The 14,840-nt window shown below is 58.9% G+C and overlaps 1 protein-coding gene across 2 annotated transcripts in view; it reads left to right on the top strand.

The window, feature by feature from the left end:
• PTK2B (protein tyrosine kinase 2 beta) overlaps window positions 1-14,840 on the top strand; it is a 40,093-nt gene that overhangs the window by 22,002 nt on the left and 3,251 nt on the right. The window contains exons 2-27 of one of the 2 annotated variants that reach the window (XM_029052684.2): window positions 448-686; window positions 2,163-2,341; window positions 2,566-2,653; window positions 2,745-2,824; window positions 4,005-4,067; window positions 4,280-4,334; window positions 4,492-4,632; window positions 5,070-5,144; window positions 5,366-5,467; window positions 5,585-5,702; window positions 5,904-5,943; window positions 6,238-6,275; window positions 6,640-6,690; window positions 7,143-7,240; window positions 7,430-7,514; window positions 8,365-8,465; window positions 8,623-8,738; window positions 9,415-9,515; window positions 9,611-9,700; window positions 10,470-10,674; window positions 10,895-11,000; window positions 11,197-11,265; window positions 12,039-12,164; window positions 13,475-13,621; window positions 14,349-14,384; window positions 14,751-14,775. In XM_029052684.2, coding sequence (XP_028908517.1) covers window positions 483-686; window positions 2,163-2,341; window positions 2,566-2,653; window positions 2,745-2,824; window positions 4,005-4,067; window positions 4,280-4,334; window positions 4,492-4,632; window positions 5,070-5,144; window positions 5,366-5,467; window positions 5,585-5,702; window positions 5,904-5,943; window positions 6,238-6,275; window positions 6,640-6,690; window positions 7,143-7,240; window positions 7,430-7,514; window positions 8,365-8,465; window positions 8,623-8,738; window positions 9,415-9,515; window positions 9,611-9,700; window positions 10,470-10,674; window positions 10,895-11,000; window positions 11,197-11,265; window positions 12,039-12,164; window positions 13,475-13,621; window positions 14,349-14,384; window positions 14,751-14,775 — 2,539 coding nt within the window. In that variant the 5' untranslated portion in view covers window positions 448-482. The remainder of the gene's footprint in view (window positions 1-447; window positions 687-2,162; window positions 2,342-2,565; window positions 2,654-2,744; window positions 2,825-4,004; window positions 4,068-4,279; window positions 4,335-4,491; window positions 4,633-5,069; window positions 5,145-5,365; window positions 5,468-5,584; window positions 5,703-5,903; window positions 5,944-6,237; window positions 6,276-6,639; window positions 6,691-7,142; window positions 7,241-7,429; window positions 7,515-8,364; window positions 8,466-8,622; window positions 8,739-9,414; window positions 9,516-9,610; window positions 9,701-10,469; window positions 10,675-10,894; window positions 11,001-11,196; window positions 11,266-12,038; window positions 12,165-13,474; window positions 13,622-14,348; window positions 14,385-14,750; window positions 14,776-14,840) is intronic. The other variant, XM_029052685.2, reaches the window with a different exon arrangement.

Raw genomic sequence — 14,840 nt, 5'->3', positions numbered from 1 at the left:
TTCTCCCACTCCCTTTCTGCATCACCCCGACTTGCTCCCATTATTCATCCCCCTGCACCCAGCTCCACGGTACCTACGCGCATATCTATAACGTGCTTTCTTATATTAATGTCCGTCTCCCCCTCTAGACTGTAGGCTTGTTGTGGGCCGGAAATGTGTCCGTTTATTGTTGTCCTCTTCCACGTATTTAGTACAGTGCTCTGCACACAGTAAGTGATCAATAAATACCACTGATTGACTGACTGACTGATCTTTCTTTTCTCCCTGCCTTGCTGAGAAACCACGGCCACCAACCCCCCACGCTCTCTTTCTCTCCCCCGGACAGCACAGCAGCACACAGCAGCTCCACTGCCTCGTCCCACTCCACCCCGGCGAGGGGGGCGGTGGGGATCGGAAGCCTCCTCCTGGAGTCAGACCAACAGGCTGTCCCACAATGTTTCCCCGCAGGACCGCAATGCTTGACCCCTGGCCACGCCCATAGCATGTCGGGGGTGTCAGAGCCTCTGAGTCGTGCCCGGGCGGGCAGCCTGCGGCCGCCCGAGGCCCCCCCAGAGCCCATGGTTCCGGTGCCCGCCGATGTGGAGCAGAAGGAAGTGCGCATCCTCAAGATCTGTTTCTACAGCAACAGCTTCAACCCTGGGAAGAACTTCAAGCTGGTCAAGTGCACCGTGCACACTCTGGTCCAGGTAAGTGTCTGGGTGGGCTGTGGTCCAGGTCATCTTGGGTGTCAGTGCGGCTGGCCCTGCAGAGGCAGAAGTGGGGTACAAAGGCAGGAAAATGGTCCAGATCTGCAGGTTGAAATGCACTGGATGTGGGGACAGCATGAGACTCTCTCCAAACACTGGGGTCCGATGAGGGCCAGGTGGGCAAGGGGAGTGCTGCAGCGAAGGCGTTGGGGATCAGAGCTGACCAGCTATGAAGCGAGTCAGCTGAGCCATCCCAACTCCAGCAAAGCCATGGGGTGGTCTCCAGTATGGCAGAGGGAATAGACTGTGACTATTTATTGTTGTATCGTGCTCTCCCAAGCACTTAGTACAGTGCTCCGTACAAAGTAAGAGCTCATTAAATATGATTGAATGAATGAATGAGAAGACTGAGGGAGAGGTGAGATGAGGGGCTGGGGTGTCCAGCAGGGAGAAGAGAAAGGTCGGTTGAGGGACTGAGTGTCCGAGAGAAGAGAAGAGCAAGGGAGTCGGAAACCCTAACCGCAAGCCATCGAGGAACTGTGTGGGGAGAAGATGGCTGCTCAGCCACTCTCTGTGACCACTGAGGTCTTTATGGGATGAGGGGAGGTTTATTATACAGCAGAAGAGACTATGGAGGGACACAAGGAAGAACCTTCCAGATGTTGGGGGAATCCCCAGATATCGGAGGATAAATGTGGAGGTGGCGAGAATTGGGAAGGAGTCTGTTCCTGGAATCTTTTGGGACAGAGCCGCACTCAGCTGCTCAGAAGCAGGGGGCTGGATCTCTTGATACTTCACAATGGCACCCATTTCCAGGAGCCTATGAATGGTATGGGAGGGAACTGGGAAGGCGCAGGTGGCTAGCGCAGGGCTCAATGTGGCCACTAGCCCATTCCCCCCTGCTGCAGCTCCTGGGAGTTGGTGGAGATGGGCTGACCATGAGCTGGGTATGGGGCTTAAGGTGAAAATGGACCAGGATTTGAGGTGATATTTGGAGGGCAACTGCTGGGTACGGAGCTCTGAGTTGGGTGCTCGCTGTGTTCAGGGCACTGTGCTGGGTGCCCGCTGGGTGCAGAATGCTGTGCTGGGAGCTTGACAGCATACAATAAGAGAAGAAGACAAGGTCCCTGGCCTATGGGTTTTGAGCCTCTGTTGGAGACACCTCCCAAAGTTAACTGTGAGGAAGAAGAATAAGCTGAGGGGGCTGAAGAGACTGGGGGGGGGGGGCAGAAGGGTCGAGCAGGCAGGCCTCCTGGAGGAGTGGTGGGGGCAGCTCTCGTGGAACCTTTATGTGTACTGGAGCTGCAAGGCTCCCATGTCTGGATTGGCGGGTGAGCTCTCTGTGGTCAGGGAATGTGTCTGTTTATTGTTGTAGTGTACCCTTCCCAGTGCTTAGTACTGCTGTGCACCGAGTAAGCCCTCATTAAATAGGAATTATTGACTGAATGCCTGACTGATTGGGTCCGCCCCGTGCAGGAGATCATCGCCTCCATCCTGCTGAGCGGACGCATCGGGCCTGACGTGCAGCTGCTGCAGTGCTATGGGCTGCGGCTGAAGCACGTGAAGTCGGATGAGATTCACTGGCTGCACCCGCTGATGACGGTGGGCGAAGTACAGGAACAGTACCAGTGTCTACACCTGGAGGCTGAGTGGAGGTGGGCGGCTGGGGTCGCGGGCCGGGCTAGGGCCAAGGGCGAGTGCAGGGGCGGGGGTTGGGTACAGGCCCAGGAGGAGGGGGCCTGGGAGTTTTCCCGAGCTCTCCCTCCTTCCCTCCAGGCCTTCTCCTCTGGAATTCCTGCCCTAGCTACACCCCCTTTGCCCCCCCACCCCGGCCCCGGGACCTCCCCTCCCTGAAGACTAGGCTCCTCTCTCCCCCCAGGTATGATCTGCAGATCCGCTATCTGCCCGAGGGCTTCCTGGAGCAGCTCAAAGAGGACAGAACCACTCTGCTCTACTTCTACCAGCAGGTAGCATAAGGGATGGGGAGGAAGATGAGGAGGGGGGCTCTCTCTCTCTCTCTGGGGCTGGTGGGTTCTCACCTCCAATTCACCCCTGCAGCTCCGGCATGACTACATGCAGCGCTACGCCAGCAAGGTCAGCGAGGGCATGGCTTTGCAGCTCGGCTGTCTGGAACTCAGGTACACTCAATCACCCAGTTGGTGGTTATTGATTGATTGATTCATTCATTCAGTCATATTTATTAAACACTTACTGGACTAAGAGCACTGTACTAAGCACTTGGGAAAGTACAATACAACAATAACCAGTGACATTCCCTGCCCACAACGAGCTCACAGTCTAGAGGAGGGGAGACAGGCATCAGTACGAATAAATAAAAATAAAACTGATTTAGCCCACGTTCTGGACAGAATAATGATGATAATAATGATGGCATTTGTTAAGTGCTTACTTACTATGTGTTAAGCACTGTTCTAACTGCTGGGGCAGATACAAGCTTACATGGATTGGACAGCCCCTGTCCCATATGGAGTGCACACTCTTAATCCCCATTTTACAGATGAGGTAACTGAGGCACAGAGAAGTGAAGTGACTTGCCCATAGTCACACAGCAGACAAGGGGCAGAGCTGGGATTAGTCCCCATTTTACAGATGAGCTAACTGAGGCACAGAGAAGTGAAGCGACTTGCCCAAGGTCACACAGCAGACAAATGGCAGAGCTGGGATTGGAACCCGGGTCCTTCTGACTCCCAGGCCCGTGCTTTATCCACTAGGCCATGCTGCTTCTTAGTTCCAAGTACTGAACTAAGCCTGTGAGAAGACAATGGAATGAGTAGACACCTTCTCTGCCTTTGAGAAGTTTGCAATCTAATGGGGGAGGCAGACACTAAAATAAATTGTATGTAGGGAGAACTAACAGAGTTGAAAGATCTTTAATAAGTGCTATATTTCGGGGCGGGGCATGGGTGATGAGGAGGTATTGAAGTAATCATTATTAGGAATAAAGAGTGCGGAGAGGAGAGATTAATCAGGGAGGGCTTCCTGAAGGAGATACAATTTCAGGAGGGCTTTGAAAACGAGGCGAGCAATGGTCTGCCAGATTTGAAGGGGAGGGAGTTCCAGGCAGGAGAGAGGATGTACGCAAGAGGTCAGCGGTGACAGACGAGAGAGGTCGGTCCGGGGAGTAGGTTGGTGTTAGTGGAATGAAGTGTGCATGTTGGGCTGTAGTATGCTGGGCTGTAGTGGGAAAGGAGAGGATAGGTAGGGTGGAGAAAGTTTGGAGAGCAGTAGTGAGGCTAGGGTCAGAGACCCCAACTCCATCCTCTCTGCCCATGATGCTGATGGCGCCTCCCCTCCCAGGAGGTTCTACAAGGACATGCCTCACAACGCGCTCGATAAGAAGTCCAACTTTGAACTCCTGGAGTGAGTACCTCTCTCCCTCCCCTTCCCTCCCCTCCCGAGCCCCCTGACCCTCAGGGTGGGGAATCCATCTCTCATCTAGGGGCCACGGAACCCCTAGTACTGATCAAGGAGAGACCCACTACTCAGACCGACCCCCACTGTGGTGACCAAGGGGAGGGGCCGGGCCACGGCTGGGGCCAGGGGCTGGGCATCATCAGGGTCTCTGTCTCTAGGAAGGAGGTGGGTCTGGAATTGTTCTTCCCGAAGCAGATGCAGGACACCCTGAAGGTGAGAGGCCGGGGCGGCGGGGAGAAGCCATTCTGGAACGCCCCCCCCCCGGGTGCGGTCTGGGGTCCTCGGACCATACTCGGGTCACTGGGGCCTGGGATCCCTGGAGATGTGGGATGTAGGATGTGGGGGGCCCCCTGACCGCCTCCCTCTGCAGCCCAAGCAGTTTCGGAAGATGATCCAGCAGACGTTCCAGCAGTACGCCTCGCTGAGGGAGGAAGAGTGCGTCATGAAGTTCTTCAACACCCTTGCCGGCTTCGCCAGTATCGACCAGGAGACCTACCGCTGCGATCTCATAGTAACAGCCTCCCGGGACCCCCTCCCCACACCCAGTTCACAGGGGCATGCCCCACCCTGGGATGGCACCCTCTAGAACCAACCCCCCTTTAGTACCCCACCCTCCCACATCCTCTCCCGGAGCCCGAATGCCTGGGCCTCCTTAACCCCAACCACCAGCGATGGCAGACGAGGGTAATAATTACTGCATCTGTCAAGCCTCCGGGGAAAAGGAAAGGGAAGATTCATCTTCCGGGGGCCAGCAGAGTATCTGGGAGGGCTTTCTGGAAGTGGAGGACTCTTCTGGTGCCAGTAAGCAAGAGCTGAGGCCTGGCGTAATCCCCGGCTGTGGCTTTCCTGGGAAACTCAGGTTTCAGATGAGTTTGGGGAAAGGGCCTGGAGTGGGCTCGCTTCCCCCCGTCCCTCTTCAGCCTGTCCTTCTGTCCTCCCTCCTTGCAGCAAGGGTGGAACATCACTGTGGACCTAGTCATTGGGCCTAAGGGCATTCGTCAGATGACCAGCCAGGACAACAAGGTGGGGCGAGGGATGGTGATGGCGGCGGCAGGGGGTCGAGGGCAAGGAGCCAGGCATCAAATTGGAGCGGGGCCGGGGGGAGGGGCTGGTGAGGAGCCACGGCATCAACTTGGCCGGAGTAGGGGGACGTCTGGGGAGTAACCAGGGCACCACGGTGGGAGGCAGGAGGTGTTTGACATTCCCCTGACAACCATCCTCGCTCCCTCCTCCACCGGCTCCAGTCCACCTGCCTGGCTGAGTTCCACCAGATCAAATCCATCCGGTGCACCCCCAAGGCGGAGGGAACGGCACTGCTGCAGCTGAGCATCGTGGGAACACCTCAGGTCTGGGCGGGGAACCTTGGGGCTTGGAGATTTCCTGGGGGAGGGGAGGGGTTCAGGAGGCCCAGGTAGGGTCCGCCCTTCACCGGGCCCCCTTCCATTACTCAACCTCCTCGACAGTCCCTGTCCATCAAAACCAGCTCCTTGGCCGAGGCCGAGAACATGGCTGACCTGATTGATGGCTACTGCCGCCTGCAGTGCCAGACCGAAGGCACCCTCATCGTCCACCCGCAGAAAAGTGAGTGCGGTGCCCGGAAGGGGAGAGGGGAGGTGCCCCTGGCCCAACCCAGCCCTTGCATGTCTGTCTTCCCATCCCAACCCTCCCCGCCTTTCTCCTCCCCTCCCCGCTATACTTCCCACCGCCCTCCTTCTTCCTTTCCCATCATCCTGCCTCCCTCTCCCCTGCCCCCTTCTCACCCAGCTCCTTTTGTCCATTCAGATGGCGAGAAGCGGTCCAGCCTGCCCCAGATCCCTACTCCGTGAGTAGGGGGTCCCGGGGGGAGGGGGCCATCACGGGCTCAGAATCTCACCTCAACCTTTCCCTGCCTCTGCCCTGATGAGCCCCAAATCTATGGGTGTGAGTGGGCACAGTGCTCCACCCGAGAAGTGCCTGCGTCTTCAGGCAAGGCTGATGGGAGAGGGGAGACCCAGGGCAAGGGAGCCTGACGGTGCCACCCATCCCCCTGCCCGCTGCGTTCCGACCCGGGCCCATCTAGGGCCTCCTCGGCCATGGCCTCTGACCCGACGGTCTCCTCTTGTTTCCCCTTTCCTAGGGACCGGCGGTCCCAGCTATCTGAGAGCTGCAGCATCGGTAAGTCCTGGCTCCAGCCCCTGCCCTGTCCACTCTGCCCTGTCCACTCTGCCCTGTCCGCCCTGCCCCATCCACCTTGTCCCATCCATCCTGTCCTGTCCATCCTGTCCTCCACCTGGGCTGGCGTGCTTGTGAGGATTCCCAGCCCCATTTCAGGACCTGGCCTTTCTGGACCTTAGGCCCGCCCTCCCTTCTCAGACTTATCCCTGGAGCCCATGGGGTCCCTGGCCTGGGTCAGCGAGTGGGAGAATGGGAGGGGACTGACAGTTTACTCTGAGGGTGGTGGGCCAGGGAAAAGGGCAGGAGATGCATGAGGGGTGGTGGGTCCCCTGGTTGATGGCGGGAGTGGTGACTGTCATTCCAGAGTCGGATATTTATGCGGAAATCCCAGACGAGGCACTGAAGCGCTCATCAGGTACGTTCTGGTTGCCTCTCCCCGTTCAAACTCTGCATGGGCCCAAGGAGCCCGGGGATCTGTGAACCCCGCCCTCCTCACCTCCCATCGCCAGCGAGGGCGCCTCAGACTTCCTCCTCTCACTGCCGGACGTGGCTCCCTTCAGGTTCAGGGTCAGCGGCCTCACCACCCATCATTTGGTTCATCCGACCCGCACCCCCTGTGGATGGGGCCCAGACTGGATGCTTGGGGCTAGGGTGGGGGACAGAGGGAGGAGGAGCAGGTCCCTGACCTCAGGGGACTGCCAGGCTGACCGGGGAGATGGAATGGATGCATGCAAGCGGGTGGACACATGCACACGTGCATGCTCGCCATTGATTGGGGAGGCACTGCTGGTAGAGCTGTCCAGCTGTGGGGACCTCAAGGCTGGACCCCTGCTGACGACCCCGGGACCTCCCCACACTCCTGCCCAGGTGTTCACTACAACGTGGGCCGAGAGGACGTGGTCCTGGGCCGGATTCTGGGAGAAGGATTCTTCGGGGAGGTGTATGAGGGCGTCTACCGGAATTCTGTGAGTCTCTACCAAAATCTACTCTTTGGCCCCTTCCTTCTCATTACTTGCCCCTGCCCCTCCTCCCCACATTGAAGGCTGGACCCTGGGCCTCGACCTTTGATTTCCGAACCCACGGGTGGGTGTGGAGGGGGTGGGGCTAGCCAAGAATACCCCATCAGAAAGAGCCTTTGGTGTCTCGGATTGCAGAAAGGAGAGCATATCCGCGTGGCCGTGAAGACCTGCAAAGAGGACTGTGCCCCGGACAACAAGGAGAAGTTTATTAAAGAGGCGGGTAGGCCGGGGTGGGCTGGGGTGGGGTGGGCTAAGGGTAGGATCTATGCGGCGTGGAGAACCAGCATGGTGTAGTGGATAGAGCACGGGCCTGGAAGTGAAAAGGTCATGGTTTCTTATCCCGGCTTCACCACTTGTCTGCTGCGTGACCTTGAACAAGTCATTTATTTTCTCTGTGCCTCAGATACCTCATCTGGAAAAAATGGGGATTAAGCGTGTGAGCCCAGTGTGGGACAGGCACTGTGTCCAATCTGATTAACTTGTATCTACTCCAGCGCTTGGAACAGTGCTCGGCACATAGTAAGCCCTTAACAAGTACCCTAATTATTACTGTGCGGGGGCCCTGAAGGTGCGTGGTCCATGGAGGGTCACCTGGCAATGGGCAGGGGTTGGGGAACCTCACAGAGGTGAAGGGTTAGGGGGTGAGGAGTTTGCCAGAGTTTTCTCAGGTTACTGAGAAAATATTCCCAGGTTACTGGAATAATGCCCTCAGTAATCCTCTGCCCTGGACTTATGATCACGTCTGTCTGGGGTTCTGGTCTCTCTGACCTCCCCTTTCCCTGGGCCTGGGACCTCCCTGACCCCCTCTGTCTTGAGGCTCTGACACTTCTTTGACCTCTGCTCCCTTGTCCTGGGCCTCTGACCTCTCTGACACCCTGTCTGGGTTTTGACCTCTGATCTCCCCTAATAATGGGACTTTGTCCCCTGACCTCCCCGTCTTCTGGGGCTCTGACTTGCCCCACTTCTGGGGCTCTGACCTCCTTGACCCCGACCCCCACCCCCCAGCCCTATCCCCTTCCGCCCTGGGGCTTCAACTTCTGACCACCTGTCCTGGGACTCCAACCCCCCAGTGCTAATGAAGAACCTGGATCACCCTCACATTGTGAAACTCATCGGACTCATCGAGGAAGAACCCACATGGATCATCATGGAGCTATACCCCTTTGGAGAGGTGGGGAAGGTTGCACTCCTTAAAGCTGGGGGGTGGGGGAGGCTTTGCTCCGTAAGGTGAAGGTTGGGAGGGGGAGGAGGGTTGCACTCCTCCGGTGATGTGAGCGGTAGCTCTCTGCTCTTTTCCACGACCGACTGTGGTTCTCTGCCCCCTGCAGCTGGGGCACTATCTGGAGCAGAACAAGACTTCCCTGAAGGTGCCAACCCTCATCTTGTACTCGCTGCAGATTTGCAAGGCCATGGCCTACCTGGAGGGCCTCAACTGTGTTCACAGGTGGCTGGGGCATAGGGTGGGCAGGGGATACCAGGGAGGGGCAGGGAGGAGGACCGGGGCTTACTAGGGGCAGTCGTATAGTCTTGGGGCAGGATCTCGTAAAACACACCTATTCTGGCCAGGCTGGCTTGTGGACTGGGGTCTCCTTGGGGCCCAAACAATTCTGGCCATGCAGAGAGGCCCTTGAGTCCTAGAATGGTGGGGGACTGTCCCCCGGCTGCAGGGTGCTGGCAGGACCCAGGTTGCAGGGCGCTGGCAGGACCCGGGTTGCCCCATTGCTCTGGCACCAACATGGCACAGACCCCCAAACTCCCTCAGCCTTCAGTCCTCTGGAGCTTGAATTTGCTACTTCCCTGCCTGTCTTCCTCTTCCCCCTTCTCGTCTCAGTCTCTGGCCCCCAGCCCCAGAGCTGGAGTTGAAGTGGTCTTAAATGCCCCTCTGGATCCGCGGCGGGGCCTCAATAGGATGGGAGGACTTGGCGATGGGGATTAAAGTGTTCTTTTTGCTTCTCGATGAGGGGTCAGAGTTGGACTGTAGACCCCTGAGTGGGAGTTGCCCCTGGGGCCGGGCCAGAAATACCACATTGGCCACATCCTCCCCTCTCCCACTGGCCACACCCACCCGGTCCCTTGCCCCGACCTCACCCTGACCTGAGCCCCGGTCTGCTCCCGTGCAGGGACATCGCCGTCCGGAACGTGCTGGTGGCGGCCACGGACTGTGTGAAGCTTGGGGATTTCGGCCTCTCGCGTTACATCGAGGAGGAGGACTACTACAAGGGTGAGGTGGGGAAGGATTGAGGGGCGGGGGCTGATCCTGCTGACCCTTTCCCACTGCCTCTGGGCTCCCTCTGATGCCCCCTCCCCCTGCCCCAGCCTCAGTCACCCGCCTGCCCATCAAGTGGATGTCCCCCGAGTCCATCAACTTCCGCCGCTTCACCACGGCGAGTGACGTCTGGATGTTTGGTGAGCGAGGAGCGGGGGGCATTGTGAGGGGCTGCGTGGCAGGGGCGACGTGTGGATCGTGGGGAGTGGTGGCCCCGGTCACAGCTGGATTTGGGGCCTGAGCTGTGACCCCCAAACCTTAAGACTGGTTTCGGGTACTGGGGACTGGCCAGAACGACCCTGGACCCAGAGGCTGACCCTTAGGTTGTCTGCCCCTCCCACCCACCTACACACCTGGGACTATGTAATTCTGACCTGGCCCGACCACTGCCGAGGGATGTAGGACCTCCACGGTCTTTCCTTGGGGTCGATTCTCCTGGTCGGACCCTGAAGCCACTTCCCCTCCTTATGGCCAATGATGGGCAAAAGGGCATTATGATACCTGCCTATTCCCACCCTAATGGGGCAATTGGTCAGTAGTTGGGGTCAACACAAAGGTCCTTAGGAGCAGTGGTCATTGGTGGGAGAGGAGGCCACTGGCAGCACAAGGTTCCATAGGGGCAGGGGCCAGTGGCTGGGAGCCAAGCCAGTGGCAGTGCAAGGGCTCATAAGGGCAGAGGCCAGTGGTAGTCCGAGGCTCCAAGGGGCCGGGGCTAGTGGCTGGGACCTACGTTGCTTTTGGCCAGCCCGACAAGGTTATTGTGGTCACTTGGGACCCTGGTAGTGCCGATGGTGACTTGGATGGTTCTGGGGGCAAAGAGAGATAGGATGGGCCTCTTTGGAGGTCAGGGGATGGTGTGGGGATCCTTTGGTCTGGGAACTGATATCCTGTCTGCTTCCTCCTCACTAGCTGTATGCATGTGGGAGATTCTGAGCTTTGGGAAGCAGCCCTTTTTCTGGTTGGAGAACAAGGACGTGATCGGGGTCCTGGAGAAGGGGGACCGGCTGCCCAAGCCCGATGGTTGCCCCCCGGTCCTCTATACCCTCATGACCCGCTGCTGGGACTATGGGCCCAAAGACCGCCCGCGCTTCACGGAACTTGTGTGCAGCCTCAGGTTGGTGGGCCGGGGAGGGGAAAGAGGAGGAGCTGAGGGTGGGGCCCGGGCTGGTAGGAGGAACCAGGCGGAGGTGGGGGTGGCCATGGTTTAACATTGCAGCGATGCCATCTGGTCAAGAGGAGTCCTCTCCCCTCGTTTCTCCACACTCCGACTTGTGCCCCTCCTTGAATGTTCTCCGTATAACTTTGTTTTCCGATTTCCGCCCCGCCTCTGCCAGCGACATTTATAAGATAGAAAAGGACATCGCAAAGGAGCAGGAGCGGAACCGTTACCGACCCCCTAAAATTATGGAACCCTCACCTTACCAGGAGCCGCCCCCCAAGGTTAGCCTCTCTCTCTTCTCTCAGCCATTAGGCCCTGGGCCTCCTCTACCCCTACCCGCTGTCTCTCCTCCAATTACGGTCCCCCTTACCTCAGGGACCCCCAGGTCCATTCAGCTAGCCTGGATGTGGCCCCAAGCTTCCCCCTCCCCCCACCCCTGACCCCGTGGAATCACCAGTCTGCTCCCTACCTCGACAGCCCAGCAGGCCCAAGTGCAAGCCGCCGTTGCCCCAGGCCAATCTCCTGACTCCCAAGCTGCAGTTCCAGGTAAAAGCCCACCTGCGGGGTCGTGGTGAGGTGGGGAGGGTAATGTTTGAGGCTCTGGATCTCCCCATTTTCCCTCCCACCGGCAGTCTGAGACCTCCCCTTGGAGCACCACCGTCCATTTTCTATGTTCTCTCGGCCACGGCGGGGCCACGCCTGGATTTCAATCAGCCGACCTGCGTTGGCAATCTCGGACGGTGTGCACGTGTGTGTGCATGTGCCTGCATGTGTGCGAGTCCGTTCTGAGTCCTGAACAGACTGCGGGGGGCGGTTCCCAAACGGGGGCAGAGTTAGTATGTCGGTTGTCCGGAAGGAGACACCGAGGCCCTGAATAGTGGCCTGGCCTCCCAGGAGGGCAGTGCAGGGCTGGCAGTGACTCAGGACTACGGACCTCCGGCCCTGTCCTATACCCCCTCGCTCTTCTCTGACCCTCCCACTCTCCCCTCACGCCTTCCTCCTCTCTGCTTCCTCCTCCCGTTGCCTCCGGCCTCCTCCCTTTGCCCTTCTTCCTCCTCCCCCGACCACCTCTCCCCGTCCCCACTGAATGTCTGCTTTGGGCCCGGCCCAGGTCTGATGACTGGAAATCTCTCCGAGTTCTTGGATCAGATGTTGTTTTTGCCGAGCTCTGTGACACTCTGCAGAGCGGGACTTCCCGCGCGCTTCCCTGCCTCCGTGTGCGCGTCCGTGTGCAGCCCGTGTGCAGCCCGTGTGCTACTAACCCGGAGTCTGTACCCCGCCCTGTCCTCGTGCTTGCTACCTCTTGCTCCTGGGCCCAGGTGCCGGAGGGCCTGTGTGCCAGCTCGCCCACGCTCACCAGCCCCATGGAGTACCCGCTGCCGGCAGACTCCCTGCACACCCCACCCCTGCAGCGCCACGCTGTCTTCAAGCGCCACAGCATGAGGGTAAGAGGGTCGGGCCGCCAGGCTCCCACCCCCGGGAGGACGGCGCTGCGGTTGGCTGGCACGGCGACGGGCACCTGAAGGACTGTGGCGGCGCTGCTCCTGTAGGGAGCGTCCTCACCCTGGTTGGCTCATTGTCGTTCACTGCATTTGCCAAGTGCTTACTCGTTGCAAGCTCTGTACTGAGCATAGGGAAAGGCCCTAGGACGGTGAACCTCGCGGCCCCTCTCCTGGGTGGGGAGCAGGGGGCCAGGTAGGGCCAGGGGACCCTCTGAAGAGGAATGGCAGGCAGGGCCCACCCAACATTGACAGCCATGACAGCCATATTAGCAGTCAGAACTGAACAACCGGGCAACTGAAGGAACCGTTCCAGCCTCATCCTTCTGGGGGTGGGGGGCCGGCCCCAGTGCCTCGCCCCCTGCCACGAGACTACCATTTTGGCCTGCTCTTGTGGCTGAGCTCCAGCTCCTCCCTTCCTGCCCTTATGGTTTGGGTAGGGGGGTTTTATCTGCCCCCGCCCCCCCGCTCCTGAAGTGTGTGGAGATTGGGAGTGTTGGGTAAAGACTCTCCATCCTCTCCGGCAGGGGTGGGGGTGGTGGGGGGCAGGCGAAGGAGTGTGGGGTGGGGCCAAAGAGGCCATAGGTGTTGGGGGGGTGAGCTAGCAGGAAAGCTAGCCCTGTTCCCTGGTTTCTCACTGCCACTGCTTTGCCAATGTTCTTGTGAGGTCATGGGCCTCAAGGGCAGACACAGGAGAGGCTGCTGCTGGCTAAGGCCCAAGAGAAAGGTCGACAGCATCAACGGGAGCGGTTCACAGGACAACCCCACAGTACCAATTCTTAACCAAATCATTTCCTCCTACTTCTCTCCGGGCCTTGAAGCCCAACCACCAAGAGCAGCCCTAGGTCCAAGGAGCAGGCCCAGCCTGGCCTATCCCCAGCCTAGGCCCTGGTTCAGCTCCCAGGCCAGGCCCAGACCAGCAATTCTCAAGTTGCCCCAGGCCAGAAGGAGGCCTGTCCAGGTGGAGTCTTCCACCCTGCCTTCCCTCCGCAGGGTCCAGCCTTCACAGCATGCCCTCCTCCCCCCCGCGGAGTCTGATCCTCAGGGCATGCCCCCCTCACAGGGTCCAGCCCTCAAGGCATGCGGGGTCCGGTCTTCATGGCATGCTCCCCCTCTGCCCTCCTGCAGGCTCTGACCCTCACTGCATGCTCCTCCCCGTCCTTCCCCCGTTGAGTCTGGCCCTCTCGGCAGGCTCCCCCCATCACGGCATGTCCTCACGTCATGCCCTCACATCGTGCCCCACCCTCCACCCCCAGGAGGAGGACTTCATCCAGCCGGGGAGCCGGGAGGAGGCCCAGCAGTTGTGGGAGGCAGAAAGGACCAAGATGCGTCAGCTCCTGGAGTGTCAGCAGAAGCAGATGGTGGAGGACAACCGCTGGCTGAGACAGGAGGAGAAGAGCCTGGTGGGTGGCAGCGGGGGAGGGTCTGTGCGACCCCTAGGCTGGGCGCTCCGTCTGGCTCCGGGATGTGTGCCCATCTTCGTGCACCCCCAGCCTTAAGTACCCTGGCCAGGCCCCGCTGTGTCCCGTAGGACAGGGCCCTGGACCTGAGCTCACTGAAATTAGAAGATCCCCCCTGGATGGATGAAGTAGGCATTGGCTGAACATGGGCAAACTATCGAGGACTCCACTGGGCAACAGGTCTGGGGAGGGGGCAAGAGGCTGGGATGGGGCAGGGCTCAGGGGTCTGAAGAGGGTGGCGAATGTCCCTAAGGAGAATCAGGACTTCACTCAGGACTAGCATTCTGGCCCCAGAAAAAATCAGCATCAGCTTAAAGGAAATCCATTAATGGAGCGAGTGACTCCGAACACTCCGTCTCTTCCCAGTGCTTGGTCGAGTCTCTGCACAAGTTTGTGTCCAGCCTCATCTGAGTTGAGGGCTCTGAACACAAAACCTGAGCCTGCGGGTTTGAGAGGGGTTTGAGGGGTTGGGGAGGTATGGCTGCTGTGGCGGGGAGCGTGAGGAGGGAGGAGAATCAGGGCTTATCAGTAATCACTTGGGACTGCAAGGTTTGACAGGGGGAGAGAGAGAGAGATAAAACACATATACAATCACACTTGTGCACTGTGGGCTGCCTCTCCCTCCAGCTGAGATTGAGGTTCTCAGTGGGGCCATTTCTATCCCTTGCAGGATCCCACTGTGTACGTGAATGATCAGTCCCCCGTGGTAAGTGGCCAAGGTCCCCCTGCCTGTGGTCCGTACTCGGTCTTAGTGGGATACGGCTGGATTTCCTCTCATTTCAGTTCCATGCCCCCCTTTCTCCAGCCCCTTTTGCATGTTTCTAGTGGTCCCCATCTCCCCGCATCCATTACTCTACTCCTACATCCCAGCTTCCTTTCTGGCTGCCCTGTGCCTGCCAGGATACAGCTCTCTGCCCCCTAGAACCCTCAGCTCTCTGCCCCCTAGAAACCCTTCTCCCAGGCCAGCTCCTTAGCTGAAAGCTATGGCCCAGGCAGGGCTCCCTGAGAGGGAGAGGTCATGGGAGGGGTAGAGTGTGGACATGCTCTCAACTTCCGTTTCTTCTCCCCACAGACCCCTGAGAAGGAGAGCGGCTATAGTAAGTGTACCTGCTCCACCCTGCTCTCGTTTCTGAGTGTGTCCTCCAGCTCCATGTGCCCTCCC

Source organism: Ornithorhynchus anatinus, chromosome X2 (assembly GCF_004115215.2).
Source record: "Ornithorhynchus anatinus isolate Pmale09 chromosome X2, mOrnAna1.pri.v4, whole genome shotgun sequence".
NCBI lineage: Eukaryota > Metazoa > Chordata > Mammalia > Monotremata > Ornithorhynchidae > Ornithorhynchus > Ornithorhynchus anatinus.
This window is presented reverse-complemented; position numbering and strand designations above follow the sequence as displayed.